We start from the raw sequence: 15,093 nt of genomic DNA on the forward strand, positions 1-15,093 counted from the left end.
CTGAAAAATGTAAATACAGGATTGCACAAGGACTCTGTCTTTTAATAATTAGAAGTGTTTTACCATGGTGGCTATATTTTATTAATCTGATACAGTGTTGCTGATTATCACTCTTCAGTCAAGAAATCCCAAGGCCGTGCATAATGATATGCAGTAGTGAGAGAAGTTCAAACTATAAAATCAGTGCTGTACTTTGGACTACACCCCACATCACACAAGCACATTTCTGCTTTTGCAATGGAAACTCCCTCTCCTCTTCTTCCTGCAAAACACAGATGGGGAGAGGCTGCGAAAGGGGATTCAGTTCTGTTGGTTGGAGCTATTCCGTAAGCAGACAGATGCCACTGGATTTCAACTGACACTTACAAGGCCTGCAGTAACAGCAACAACGTAACAGCAGCAAGTTTTTGTCTGGCACAAAAAATATAATTGGAGGAGTCTTTCCAAGCAGACTCCACGAGTAAGGCGCTATGGCTCGGTGTTGTAGCACATGCTTTGCCAGACTCCAGTTTCAATCTGTCCTCTTGAGACAGGGATGGAAAAAACTCCTCTCTAAAGCCCAGAGAATTTCTGCCACTCAGCATAGTTAATACTGGTTAGATGACCCCATGATCTGCCTCAACGGCAGGCAGCTTGATATGTTCCCAAGTTTCTACATAAAAAAGCATTTACCTTTGAGTGCCACTCTTGCCAATGGCACCAGGAAATCAGCAATCTGGTTCCAAATTAGCTGGTACTAGGAACTAATTGCTTGGTTTCCTGCTCTTAATGGCAGATCTCCATTTCCTGCTCACTGTAATGGTTGCCTACTCCAAAATACTCAGTCTCACAAGCCAGAGCTTAAAGATAACTGATTTATTATAAGAATAGCGTGCAAATACAGAGAAAGCTGAGAATGACCAAAAGCGCACCAAATACAAACTAAAAACCCTCGCTTCCAAACCAATCCCGCCCCTATCCCCCCTTAGCAACCACCCCCCTCCCAGGTGCTAGCAACTGTTACATCGGCCTGAGAAAGTAACCTTGAACAGAGTTACAAACCCAAACATACATTCCTAAGCAGCAAGATAAGAAACAAAGAGAAACGGAAAAATACCAGCAAGCCTGCAAGCCTGCAATACACGGATCAGACAGGTGACATGTGAAACGTTACGATGTTAACAGAACGTTGAAACGGTGAACATGACATATCGCCCCCCTGAAAAAAAACCCCAAAAGGGAAATGCTAAGGGGCCGGCTTGGCCGGATAGGCAGCATGAAGTCTAGCAACCAGGTCAGGAGATCGGACATCCGGAGCGGCGACCCATTCCGGATGGGAGAAATGCTTCCAGCGAATGAGATATTGTAAGGTAGAGCGCCAGCGGCGGGAATCAAGCACCTCTTTGACCTCAAAGTGTTGTTGGTTATCAATCATAATGGGTGGGGGTAGTGATGGTTGGGGATGCCATCGGTCGGATCGGAGAAACGGCTTGAGTAAGCTGCAATGAAAAACAGGATGCAAACGTTTAAGATTATGTGGCAGATCCAATTTGAAAGTCACAGGATTTATTTGTGCAACAATAGGAAAAGGACCGACAAATTTGGGACCAAGTTTCTTGGACGGTTGTGGTGATTTGAGGAACTTCGTGGAGAGATAGACTTTATCCCCCAACGTAAATGTAGGCTGCGGGGAGCGCTTTGCATCTGCATGTTTTTTATAAGAGGCTTGGGCATGGTGGAGGGCTTGTTGAATCTTCTGCCAGGAGTCCGTTAGATTTTGGGCCCAATCGGTCAGAGAGGAAGGCAGAGATTGCGGGTGTGGGAGTTCCGGTATCAGGACAAAATCACGGCCAAAGACAGTCTTAAAAGGAACTTGGCCAGTGCTTTGATGTACCGCGTTGTTATAAGCAACCTCAGCAAAGGGAAGAAGATCCACCCAGTTGTCTTGTTGATAATTAACAAAAGCGCGTAAATATTGTTCCAATGTGGAATTAACAGCCTCAGTAGATCCATCCGTCTCAGGATGCCACGCCGTAGAGAGGGCTTGTTCGGTGCCAACCAATTTCATAAATGCCCGCCAAAATTGTGACATAAATTGTGAGCCCCTGTCACTCACCAAGCGGGAGGGGCTCCCGTGGAGGCAGTACACGTGTACTAGAAATAGGCAGGCTAACTGTTGTGCGGTGGGAATGGAAGCGCAGGGAATGAAATGCGCTTGTTTAGAGAAAAAGTCTTTCACCACCCAAATCACCGTTTTACGTTGACTGGGTGGTAGGTCAACTATAAAGTCCATGGAGATCTCTTGCCAAGGATAGGAAGGGTTAGCCACAGGTTGCAGAAAGCCTTGGGGTTTTCCTGCCTTGCGCTTGGTCACCGCACAAACAGGACAAGCAGCCACATAAGCTTTTATATCCCTTATGAGAGTCGGCCATCAAAACTGTCGTCTGATGAGATGGAGAGTCTTAAGGTAGCCAAAATGACCAGCCTGTTTATCATCATGAGAGCGTAGCAGGATCATCTTTTGTAAAGCTTCAGGTACGTAAAGACGATCGTTCTTCCAGGCAAAATCCCCGTCAAAAGTAACATTGTTTAAGTTTGCCTGCAACCAAGTATCAGATTTCAGGTGGAAAAGAAATTGTTGTTGCAAATCTGAAGGAATTGGCAAACATCCCGGACTGGAGGGAGGAGGAGTGGCTGTCCGTTGAGCTTGCTGGGTCCGCGTCTGACTACGCGTCACAGCTGCAAAGCCCAATTGCTTTTCAGTCCACAAAGTACCCTGAACGATTGGCCCAGGGCTAGAATCTTGGGGTCTGCGGGATAAGGCGTCGGCCAAAAAGTTTTTCTTTCCCGGAATGAATTTGAGGGAAAAATCAAAGCGGCTAAAGAATTCAGCCCATCTAATTTGTTTAGGGCTGAGTTTTCGACTCGTGCTTAGTGCCTCTAGGTTTTTATGGTCAGTCCAAACTTCAAAAGGTTGAGAAGCCCCCTCTAATAAGTGGCGCCAGGTTTCCAACGCTGCTTTTACAGCGAACGCCTCCTTCTCCCAGACATGCCACCTCCTCTCAGTCTCCGTGAACTTGCGAGATAGGTACGCGCAGGGTCTCAAGCGGCCGGACTGATCTGCTTGGAGCAGAAGGGCTCCAATGGAGAAATCGGAGGCATCGACCTGCACCACAAACGGCTTAGTCGGATCGGGATGCCTCAGGATAGGTTCTGTTGTAAACAGCTGTTTGAGAGCGTCAAATGCCTGCTGGCAGGCTGGGGTCCACTTAAGTAGTGCCCCTGGATTTCTTGAACGCCGCGTATCCCCGAGCTTTAGTTTTGAGTAAGTCAGTGAGGGGGAGGGCAATTTCTGCAAAATTTTGGGCAAATGCCCGATAGAAATTGGCGAAGCCAAGGAAACTTTGTAATTGGCGCCGCGTGCGTGGGGGTTCCCATGCGACTATGGCTTCAACTTTTGAGGGGTCCATTTCAATGCCCTCTTCTGAAATCCTGTAGCCCAGATAGTCAATTTCCGACTGATGAAAAGCACATTTTGACAATTTAGCATACAACTCAGCCTTTCTCAGTTTAGCGAGCACTTGACGCACCAAGTGAACATGTTCTGCCATTGTTTCAGTATAAATCAATACATCATCCAAATATACCAACGCCCCTTTGAACAGGTGGTCATGCAAGACCTCATTAATTAGTTGCATAAAAACACCAGGCGCCCCCGACAAACCAAAGGGTAACACTTTATATTGGAAAGCCCCCAGAGGACAGTTAAACGCTGTTTTCCACTCATCCCCTTCCCGTATACGAATACGAAAATAGGCTTCCCTCAAGTCCAATTTTGAGAAGATTTTACCTCTGGCCAGATGTGACAACATATCTTTGATTAAGGGCAAAGGATATTTATTTAAAATTGACACTGCATTGAGCCCGCGAAATCTGTACATAGCCTCAAAGAACCGTCCTTTTTTGGTCTAAAGCGGACAGGTGCCCCCACTGGGGAGTTGGCTGGCTCAATAAAACCCCTGGCTAGGTTTTTGTCAACGAACTCCCTCAGTGTAGCCAACTCCTTTGGGGACATAGCATAGATCAATAGCGCAGTCTGTCTTTCGGTGAGGCGGCAAGCGATCCGCCTCCTTTTCTCCAAACACATCTGCAAAGTCTTGATATTGTGCGGGCAGCCCTTCTAGTGGTTCCAGAGTTTGTACAGTCGTTGTGGCTGCCCGTCCGCCCTCCTTGACTCCCAGTAAATCCTTTTCTGGCACTTTATAAAATCCATCAGTGAATGTCACAGTCCTATGCATCCAGTTGATAAAAGGATTTTGTTCGACAAACCAGGGCATCCCTAAAATGACCAATGGGCCCCCCACCGGCGCTATGACAAAGGGTAATTTCTCCCAATGAGTACCCATTTGCAGTGCCACCAGTCCTGTAGAGTGAGTGACCGGTTTACCCCCAGCCATAGTCCCGTCCAATTGCGTAAAAATCATTGGCCGCTTCAAAGGGAACCTAGGGAGTTCTAAGGCGGCTACTAGGTCAGGGTGCATTAAGGAACGTGAGCAGCCTGAGTCAAGCATGGCCCACACCTCCACCGTTCGGGTACTGGATCCCAATTTCACTTTGACCGTCAGGGTAGGAAAATTCCCACTCACCGAATCATGGTCGCGCCCATCTTCCTCCACCTGCCCCACGGCGCCCTTCAGAGCAGGTGGTTGCCTTTTCCCGCCGGCTGTACGAAATCCAGTTCCTCCTCCTCTCCCCCGAAAGGGTTGTCGTTAGGATCGTCCTCCGCGCGGGCCGCCCTCATCTTCCTCGGTACCGAAGGAGACTTCCCGGACTTCCCTGGCCGCTCCTCGGATCTCTTTTTTGTGCACGAAGCTGCTCGATGTCCTTCTTTCCCGCATCTCAGGCACTGGCCCTTGGCGAAACGCCGTTCTCGTTCTTCCTCCCAACTTTTCGGTTTGGGGCGAGTTGAGAATCCCGGGGCACGGGCACTTTTACCTGACTTCCCTTGCTTCAATTCCTTGTTATGGGCGAAAGTCTCTAGGGCGTTTTCAGCACTGCCAGCCAGCTGAATCCACCCATACAACGTTTTCGGATCATCCCGTCCCAAAGCCCATCGGAGGACCTCCGTCTCCAGTCCCTGTTTGAACATTTCCACTAGAGTTGACTGGGACCAGTCCTCCACCTTTCCAGCCAGGGCTTTGAACTCTAAGGCGTAATCCACGACTGAGAGAGAGCCCTGGGAAAGTTTCTTCAGTGCCCGTTTCGCTCGTTCCTGTGCCAAGGGATCTTCAAAGTGCTGCTTTAACGCCCACAGGAACTCCTCACAGTCTTCTAACTCCGTGGCTTCGGCTTGGCATAATTGGACATACCAATCCGCTGCCCTCCCCTTCAGCTTATTGGCAAGGGCATTAATTTTGCCATGTTCTGAGCGAAAACTTCGCCCCCAGTCCTCCATATAATTCCGAGCATTAGTAATAAAGAAGGACAACTTTGTGGGATCGCCATCAAACTTTACCATAAAAGGTGGAGGGGTTGTTGATTTGTGCGCCTCAGGAGGCTCCGCGAATGCCAACGAACGCCTGCCCACCATCCGTGACCCTTCCCTGGTCACTCCCGACGCTTTTCCCTTTGATTGCCGGAGAACCCGAGTCCTACTTCTTCCCCTGGGCGATGGGGATCTCGCCACCGGGTTGGGCCGTCGGGTTGGAGTTTCCTTCGGACCCTCTTGCAGGGACCCTGACCCCCTGGGGTTTTCTTTTAACATGGCCACTAGAGATTCGATTTTCTCCTCTAGTGCTTTTATGCGGGCGGGGGTAACAGGTTCTTCCAAGAGTCCCGTGGTCACCAAGACCGTCGGTGACAACAGAATCTCCGGTTCCCAGGACGCTTGGGGCGATTCGACCTCTGAGTCCTCTTCCTCCCCGGTTCGATAGCCATCCCCTGCAGCGCCCCTCACTTCAGATGGTAAACCTCGGTCTTCCATCTGGATACCCCGCTTATCCCGGCGGGCTGCCCTCTGAGCTCGGGAGCTTGGGGTCGCAATAGCCTTTGTGGTATCAGGTTCTTCTTCGCTCCCTTCGCTCTCTCGCAGCCCAGGTTCTGTCATCGCTAGCGCTCCCTTTCACCAAAGACTTGGATGGGGCTAGCAGAAAATATACTTATGGATTCTCAGCTTTATGTAATGGTTAAAAAAAGGTAAAGGTTTCCCTTGACGTAAAGTCCAGTCGAATCCGACTCTAGGGGGCGGTGCTCATCTCCGTTTCTAAGCCTTGGAGCCGGTGTTGTCATAGACACTTCCGGGTCATGTGGCCAGCATGACGACTCGGAACGCCGTTACCTTCCCGCCGAAGCGGTACCTATTGATCTACTCACATTTGCATGTTTTCGAACTGCTAGGTGAGCAGGAGCTGGGATTAACAACGGGAGCTCACCCCGCTGCGCGGTTTTGAACCGCCGACCTTCCAATCGACAGCTCAGCGGTTTAACCCGCAGCGCCACCGCGTCCCTTATGTAATGGTTGCCTACTCCAAAATACTCAGTCTCACAAGCCAGAGCTTAAAGATAACTGATTTATTATAAGAATAGTGTGCAAATACAGAGAAAGCTGAGAATGAGCAAAAGCGCGCCAAATACAAACTAAAAACCCTTGCTTCCAAACCAATCCCGCCCCTATCCCCCCTTAGCAACCACCCCCCTCCCAGGTGCTAGCAACCGTTACATTGGCCTGAGAAAGTAACCTTGAACAGAGTTACAAACCCAAACATACATTCCTAAGCAGCACGATAAGAAACAAAGAGAAACGGAAAAATACCAGCAAGCCTGCAAGCCTGAAATACACGGATTAGACAGGTGACATGTGAAACGTTACGATGTTAACAGAACGTTGAAACGGTGAACATGACACTCACTTCCTGACCATGCTGATCAGCTGAAGACTGGAAAATGTGTCTGGAATGCCCCAGAATTACAAGGGCTGCATTTTGTGGCCAAATGACAACTAGGAAAAATGTGCATTTTCTTGTTAACTAGTTTGGAATTTTTTTCCTGCCTTTTTCCATTACTTTTTCATTCAAAATTTGTAGGAAAATATTATTTTGAATTTGATGAACTTGTGACAAGACTCTGGCACTGCTATCAGAATTATGAAAGGTTTCACAATTATAGACCTTTGATTAATGTGAGACAATTGCTCAATTAGAGACTAAGAATCAGAGATCTAGAGTGTGGGCTTATTTTAAAAATTCAACTTTACCTTTCAACATCTTGGATGCACATGTTGTTTCAATACCAGCAGTGCTGAAGTTGTCTTTCACAGCAACAGGAACACCATCTAAATCACCCAGTGGCTGACCTTCATTATGGAGAGTACAAGGATTATTAAATCAGTATTCAGTCAGAGCTACTTAGAGTATTTCATATGTAATGGTAAACAAGGATTTTTAAAATAAAATCCTTGTTTGATTAGGCAGTGATGGTTTGATTCATACATCACAGTAAGCCATATTCTTGGGTTTGTATGTCATACTAAACACAAAGAAGACACATTATGGCTTATTGTTGTGTGAACTAGTCTACAACTCTAGGTAAAAATAAAGGCATAAATTGTTTTGGAATTCCATATTGATACATAGGTGCAAAATAAATTATCTCTCTAAGATATAGGAGTATCTATAAAATCACAACACCTAATCTAAAAACTGTCTTTTCATGGTAAGTTCTTCATGTGGCACATAACAGTATCTAAACCAGCAAATATGTGTGGGTCCTTTACAAACTCTGTGGAAACCACAGAAAAATAATGTTGCTATAAAAAACAGAACTGAGATTTATCTATTGCATAAATAAAATAACTCAGTGGTATATTTCTTATGATAATTATTAAATATTTCTCTTGAGGAGAAAATATTAGGATCATAGACTATCAATTTTAGGAAAGAACAACTGTTCAGTAGTAGTATCTTACCTTGTCTGTATCTCTCTTCTGATGCCTGAGCTTGATTTAATGCTGTGTCTTCTGTTACTGTTATGTAAGCATTAAGAAACTTGGTAGTTTTTATTAAAGAGAGGCACTTCTGACAAAGCTCTGTTGAACTCACATGGCCTTTCTTTAGTGCTGCAGAAATCTGAAATGATGATAAAAAAAAGGAATGAAATACAAGTGTAACATGAAGAGAAAAAATACTATAGTAGTTAAACGGTAAGAAAAGAACCTACATACCTTGCAATGATTAAAATACATTACACACAGCAAAAGAGAAAGAAAGGAAAAAAACTAAAGAAAAAAAGAAAAAAATCCATATAATATCCATTTCGTATCAATATAGAATGAATTCAATCCTTAAACTTATAATTAAATCTAGAGCAAATGGAATCATAAGGCTTCATCTTCTCATTTTTAGAATATAAAGACTTCTCAAAAATAGGTAACAAACCCATATCCTGAATCCATTCCATAGTACTAGGAGGATAAGTTTCTATTTATGTAAGGTTATTCTTTCTGCTAAGCCACAAGGTCAATAGAACTAAAGCTCTTTATAAACTATATTTTAAGAATAAAGTTTAACATCACATTTACATCCTTAACCATAACATTTCTTTCAAGGTTGTATTAACATATGCTGTATCTGAAACCAAAACAAAGCTATGGCAGGACAAGACTAAATCATATGAGCTAAAGAACAAAAAATTTCTTGCAATGCCAGCTAAAAAATCTGCTGTCCAACCCTTTTATTTGAGGAGTTCAATAGACACAAAATAATATTTTCTGATGAATTACAGTAATTTCATTCTTAAATTACAAGAAATATATTTTACACTTCTTAAAAACTAGACTTCTTGACTACCCAAAATTGGGTACTCCATCTTCATTCCACAGTTCAGATATGTAACTTCTTCATTCTTTAAAAAAAAATCCTTATAAAAATGGTTAGTTTCACTTCTGCTTGATCCCTCAAGGATCCTAAGGCTGCAGGTTATCTCTGAGGTTGCATCTGGACCATACTGTTTAGTCAATACGTGCTTTGTATATTTATTTATTTAAACAAATTATATGACACTCATTTCACAAAAGTGACTCTGGGTGGTGTACAAGGGTTAAAAGCAACAATATTGCCAAGCAGATGTTATAGGTCAATCATATTCAGAACCCAATCTCTCCAAGTCCTGAAAACAACTATTATAAATCAAGTGATTAAAGGTATTTATTCCTTGTTTGGTCCAGGCACTCCAACAGAACATCTTCCCTAGTATCTTCATGGTAATTCTACAATGTTAATTTCTTGTGTGATTCTGGATCAAAACTTAACCGCTTACATATTAATAACCAAACGTGTATAGCAGCTTTCATAGGATGGAAAGGAAGATATCTGCTTAATATACTTGGACCCTAAAGCTTGCCAAGATTTCAGAGAAGTTACACATTTGTAAAGAAGCCCAAAGAGGGCAATATTCAAAACAGTTCTTATTTCAGAAAAATATAGATGTGTACATTAGATAGGTTAAAGCTGCCTTCATCATAAGGCAACTTCAATCTGTCCAAAGATATCCAAGGGCTTTTGGCTCTTGTGTGTGTTGCAATGAATTTTTCTCATTAATTTGTCTGGGTAAAGCATCTGATAGGAAACAATACTGGAATCCTTCTTAATATACATTAATCCCAATGTAATATTTATTTTAATTACATTAATCTTGCCCCAGAGACTTAATGGAAGTTTTTGCCATTAAGTTATATCTACTGAAACACCATCTATACCTTTAGACAAAATTAATTCATTACATTTGTCCCATATTTTGAGAAAATATAAACCCAAGAATTTTATGGAGTCTGTACAAATTGTAAATACTAATTTCTTGCAATAGCCTATAGATATTGTAGTTCCCAACAGCAGCAAATCAGACTTTTTCCAGTTGATGCTGTAACCACAGTAGAAACAATACTCTTATACAATTTCAATAAGATTTGGTCATCCAAAATGGCTATGACATCTTTGGCACATGAAAACAACTTATATTCAGTATCAAGTGCCACCACACCCTTAATATCTTGAGACTGTCTACTGAAAGAAGCTAAAGGCTCAAGTATCAAATTAAAGATTAAAGGAGATGAGGAACACCCTTTAAAAAAATCATTTTATTCATCTATTTTTTAAAGGAAATGAACAAGCAAGAAAAAAATTGATGTAAAGATACAATGTCGCATCAGTAAGTGAACAAACTTCAGCAAAGGATCGTTACCTTGCTGTGGTGCTGGAGCTTGAGCACCTCAATGATGCAATGAACTAAACCATGAAGGGCCACCCAAGACGGGAAGGTCATGACAGAGAGGTCAGACTAAATGCAATCCCTGGGGAAGGTAATGGCAACCCACCCCAGGATTCTTGCCGTGAAAACACAATGGATCAGTACAACCAGAGATATGTCGGTATACCATTGGAAGATGAGACCCCCAGGTCGGAAGATGGTCAAAATGCTGCTGGGGAGGAACAGAGGAGGAGTTCAACTAGCCCCAGACGTGATGACGTGGCTAGCTCAAAGCCGAAAGGACGGCTAGTGGCCGACGGTGCTGGTGGTGAACGGCAAATCCGACGTTCTAAGGATCAACACACCATTGGAACCTGGAATGTAAGATCTATGAGCCAGGGCAAATTGGATGTGGTTATTGGTGAGATGTCAAGATTAAAGATAGACATTTTGGGCGTCAGTGAACTGAAATGGACTGGAATGGGCCACTTCAGATCAAATGACCACCAGATCTACTACTGTGGACAAGAGGACCACAGAAGAAACGGAGTAGCCTTCATAATTAATAGTAAAGTGGCTAAAGCAGTGCTTGGATACAATCAAAAAAATGATAGAATGATCTCAATTCGAATTCAGGGCAAGCCATCTAACATCACAGTGATCCAAATATACGCCCCAACCACAGATGCTGAAGAAGCTGAAGGAGAGCAGTTCTATGAGGATCTGCAGCACCTACTGGACAACACGCCTAAAAGAGACGTTATTTCATCACAGGAGACTGGAATGCTAAGGTGGGCAGTCAAATGACACCTGGAATTACAGGTAAGCATGGCCTGGGAGAACAAAACGAAGCAGGACATAGGCTGATAGAATTTTGCCAAGACAACTCACTCTGCATAACAAACACTCCATGACTGTAGTTCAGATCACGAACTTCTTATTGCACAATTTAGGATCAGACTAAAGAGATTAGGGAAGACCCACAGATCAGCTAGATATGAGCTCACTAATATTCCTAAGGAATATGCAGTGGAGGTGAAGAATAGATTTAAGGGACTGGACTTAGTAGATAGGGTCCTGGAAGAACTATGGACAGAAATTCGCAACATTGTTCAGCAGGCTGCAACAAAATACATCCCAAAGAAAGAGAAAACCAAGAGGCAAAATGGCTGTCTGCTGAGACACTAGAAGTAGCCCAAGAAAGAAGGAAAGCAAAAGGCAACAGTGTTGGGGGAGATATGCCCAATTAAATGCAAAATTCCAGAGGTTAGCCAGAAGAGATAAGGAATTATTTTTAAACAAGCAATGCGCAGAAGTGGAAGAAGACAATAGAATAGGAAGGACAAGAGACCTCTTCCAGAAAATTAGAAACATTGGAGGTAAATTCCAGGAAAAATGGGTATGATCAAAAACAAAGATGGCAAGGACCTAACAGAAGAAGAAGAGATCAAGAAAAGGTGGCAAGAATATACGGAAGACCTGTATAGGAAGGATAACAATATCGGGGATAGCTTTGACGGTGTGGTCAGTGAGCTAGAGCCAGACATCCTGAAGAGTGAGGTTGAATGGGCCTTAAGAAGCATTGCTAATAACAAGGCAGCAGGAGACGACGGCATCCCAGCTGAACTGTTCAAAATCTTGTGAGATTATGCTGTTAAGTGGCACTCATTTCACATGCCAGTAAGGTAATGCTCAAGATCCTGCAAGGTAGACTTCAGCAATTCATAGAGCGAGAATTGCCAGATGTACAAGCTGGGTTTAGAAAAGGCAGAGGAACTAGGGACCAAATTGCCAATATCCGCTGGATAATGGAAAAAGCCAGGGAGTTTCAGAAAAACATCAATTTCTGTTTTATTGACTATTCTAAAGCCTTTGACTGTGTGGACCATAACAAATTGTGGCAAGTTCTTAGTGGTATGGGGATACCAAGTCATCTCGTCTGCCTCCTGAAGAATCTGTATAACGACCAAGTAGCAACAGTAAGAACAGACCGCGATTGGGAAAGGAGTACGACAGGGTTGTATACTCTCACCCTACCTATTCAACTTGTACGCAGAACACATCATGCGGCATGCTGGGCTTGAGGAATCCAAGGCTGGGGTTAAAATTGCTGGAAGAAACATTAACAATCTCAGATATGCAGATGATACCACTTTGATGGCTGAAAGTGAAGAGGAACTGAGGAGCCTTATGATGAAGGTGAAAGAAGAAAGTGCAAAAGTTGGCTTGCAGCTAAACCTCAAAAAAACCAAGATTATGGCAACCAGCTTGATGGATAACTGGCAAATAGAGGGAGAAAATGTAGAAGCAGTGAAAGACTTTGTAGTTCTAGGTGCGAAGATTACTGCAGTTAAGAGCAGAGACATCACACTGACAACAAAGGTCCACACAGTTAAAGCAATGGTACTCCCAGTAGTAACATATGGCTGCGAGAGCTGGACCATAAGGAAGGCTGAGAGAAGGAAGATAGATGCTTTTGAACTGTGGTGTTGGAGGAAAATTCTGAGAGGGCCTTGGACTGCAAGAAGATCAAACCAGTCCATCCTCCAGGAAATTAAGCCAGACTGCTCACTTGAGGGAATGATATTAAAGACAAAACTGAAATACTTTGGCCACATAATAAGAAGACAGGACACCCTGGAGAAGATGCTGATGCTAGGGAGAGTGGAAGGCAAAAAGAAGGGGGGCCGACCAAGGGCAAGATGGATGGATGATATTCTAGAGGTGACGGACTCGTCCCTGGGGGAGCTGGGGGTGTTGACGACCGACAGGAAGCTCTGGCGTGGGCTGGTCCATGAAGTCACGAAGAGTCGGAAGCGACTAAACGAATAAACAACAACAAAGTGAACAAAGAAGTTGCAGAACCTGTATACTTAGTGCTCAACATATTGTTAGTGGGAAATTAACAATTAAAAAAAATAAGTTATTTTTAACAATAAGGAAACGGATTTTAGAGATCTTTTTGAATCTCTGAGCTGAGTGCTAAAGTCTCCAGTAAGGTAAAGGTAAAGGTTTCCCTTGACATGAAGTCTAGTCGTGTCCAACTCTAGGGGGCGGTGCTCATCTCCGTTTCAAAGCTGAAGAGCCAGCGTTTGTCCGTAGACACTTCCGTGGTCATGTGGCCGGCATGACTGAACGGACGCCATTACCTGCCTGCCGAGGCTGTACCTATTAATCTACTCACATTTGCATGTTTTCGAACTGCTAGGTTGGCAGGAGCTGGGACTAGCAACGGGAGCTCACCACGTCACGCGGATTCGAACCGCCGACCTTCCGATCAGCAAGCTCAGCAGCTCAGTGGTTTAACCCGCAGCACCACCGTGTCCCTTAAAGTCTCCAGTATTTTGTTATTTAAAGATACAATAAAAAAGGAGAAAGAAGAAAAACTACTAAAAACATTATAGACAAATATGTAGTTTCTAATTTCCCCTTTGTTGTACTCCAACTGATATAAAATATTTAAAAACATTTCAATTTTTCATGTATTTCTGATTTCAGTTCTTTAGTCTATTCTTTTTCCCCTTAAAAAACATGCTCTAAATTTGCCTTGCTGTGTAATATGTGATTTATATGGAACCTATTCTTGATTAAATTTGGTCAGCTTCTATTATGAATATATATTGTTAATTTTGCCATTACTGCATATTCCCCAAGAATATTCAGTAAGAGATCCGGAGCATCCTTGATGGGTATCACAATACAACTTAATAGTCAAGAAACAAATCCATTTGTAATTACTTTAGTCATAATGTGAAGATACCAAATTGTAATCCAGTCAACAAGACCCAATGGGGTTCTAGATAGATCTTGGGGTTTTCCCTGAGGATCTGGTGGGCAGTTCAGCTGAGGCCCTAGTTGCTACCTGGAATGGGTGGGTAGCTGGGGCCTTGGATTGTATTGCTCCTAGTGATCCCAGGGTGCAGTGAGCAGCTCCAGATGAAGTGCCAGAAGAGACACCTGGAGTGCCACTGGAAGAAGACTTGAAGTGAGTCTGACCAGACCCAAGTAAAAGCCCATATAAGAGATTACCTCATGGCAACAAGGGTAGCACCCTTATTGTGTCCTCTGACCGTCGTCCCGCGGCACTGTTTAGGATAACCTGGTCCCTATTAAGTATGAGGGCCCCTCAGAACATTCACAAATGGATATTATCAGACACTTGTCTATTTTAGAGAGAGCCAGTTGGTCTAGTGGTTAAGGTGCTGGGTTAGAAACCAGGAGTCTGTGAGTTCTAGTTCCACCTTAGGCATGAAAGCCGGCTGGGTGACCTTGGGCCAGTCTCTCTCTCTCAGCCCAACTCACCTCACAGGGTTGCTGTCATGGGGAAAAGAGGAGGAGGGAGTATTAGGTATGTGTGCTGCCTTGAATTATTTATAAAAAAAATAATAAAGGCGGGATAAAAATAAAAAATAAAAAAATAAAATATATTTTTTTTATCAGTCCAGACCAAAATAGGAAAATTATCAATGGTATTACATTCTGTAGCTTCCCAGCTTATGTTGAACTTAATGTTTTAGTTTCCATATTAGGCAAAGATACTGCTCTATAAGTTGCATATCTGATGGAGTCTTTTTCAGGTTTTAATCCATTTAATAATGGATAGATTTTGTTTCAGTAAATAAATAACCACTGTTGGCCTGAATTCCAAATACAAAATTTGTTTTTTGTTGTTTCAACCTGTGAGCCAAAAACTTTCCAGCTTTCCAGATTAATACTTCTGATTAATACCTTTCAAATAATAGTCAAATAGTTTTAGAAATGATAGTATTCATCTGTGGAATTTTTAGCATAAGGCAAATGTGAGTGTTTAACCATCTTTTCCAGCAGTATAAGATTAAAATCTCTTAAGTCTTTTTTTTCTGAGGCAATAGGAAT

The 15,093-nt window shown here is 43.3% G+C and overlaps 1 protein-coding gene across 1 annotated transcript in view; it reads right to left on the reverse strand.

Annotated features, from left to right (window-relative positions):
* QRSL1 (glutaminyl-tRNA amidotransferase subunit QRSL1) overlaps positions 1-15,093 on the reverse strand; it is a 28,146-nt gene that overhangs the window by 11,911 nt on the left and 1,142 nt on the right. Inside the window, exons 2-3 of the mRNA XM_063311558.1 lie at positions 7,943-8,102; positions 7,232-7,330 (exon numbers count right to left, since the gene is read on the reverse strand). Of these exons, the coding sequence (XP_063167628.1) occupies positions 7,232-7,330; positions 7,943-8,102 (259 nt within the window). The remainder of the gene's footprint in view (positions 1-7,231; positions 7,331-7,942; positions 8,103-15,093) is intronic.

This window comes from Candoia aspera, chromosome 1 (genome assembly GCF_035149785.1).
Source record: "Candoia aspera isolate rCanAsp1 chromosome 1, rCanAsp1.hap2, whole genome shotgun sequence".
NCBI classification, from domain to species: Eukaryota; Metazoa; Chordata; class Lepidosauria; order Squamata; family Boidae; genus Candoia; species Candoia aspera.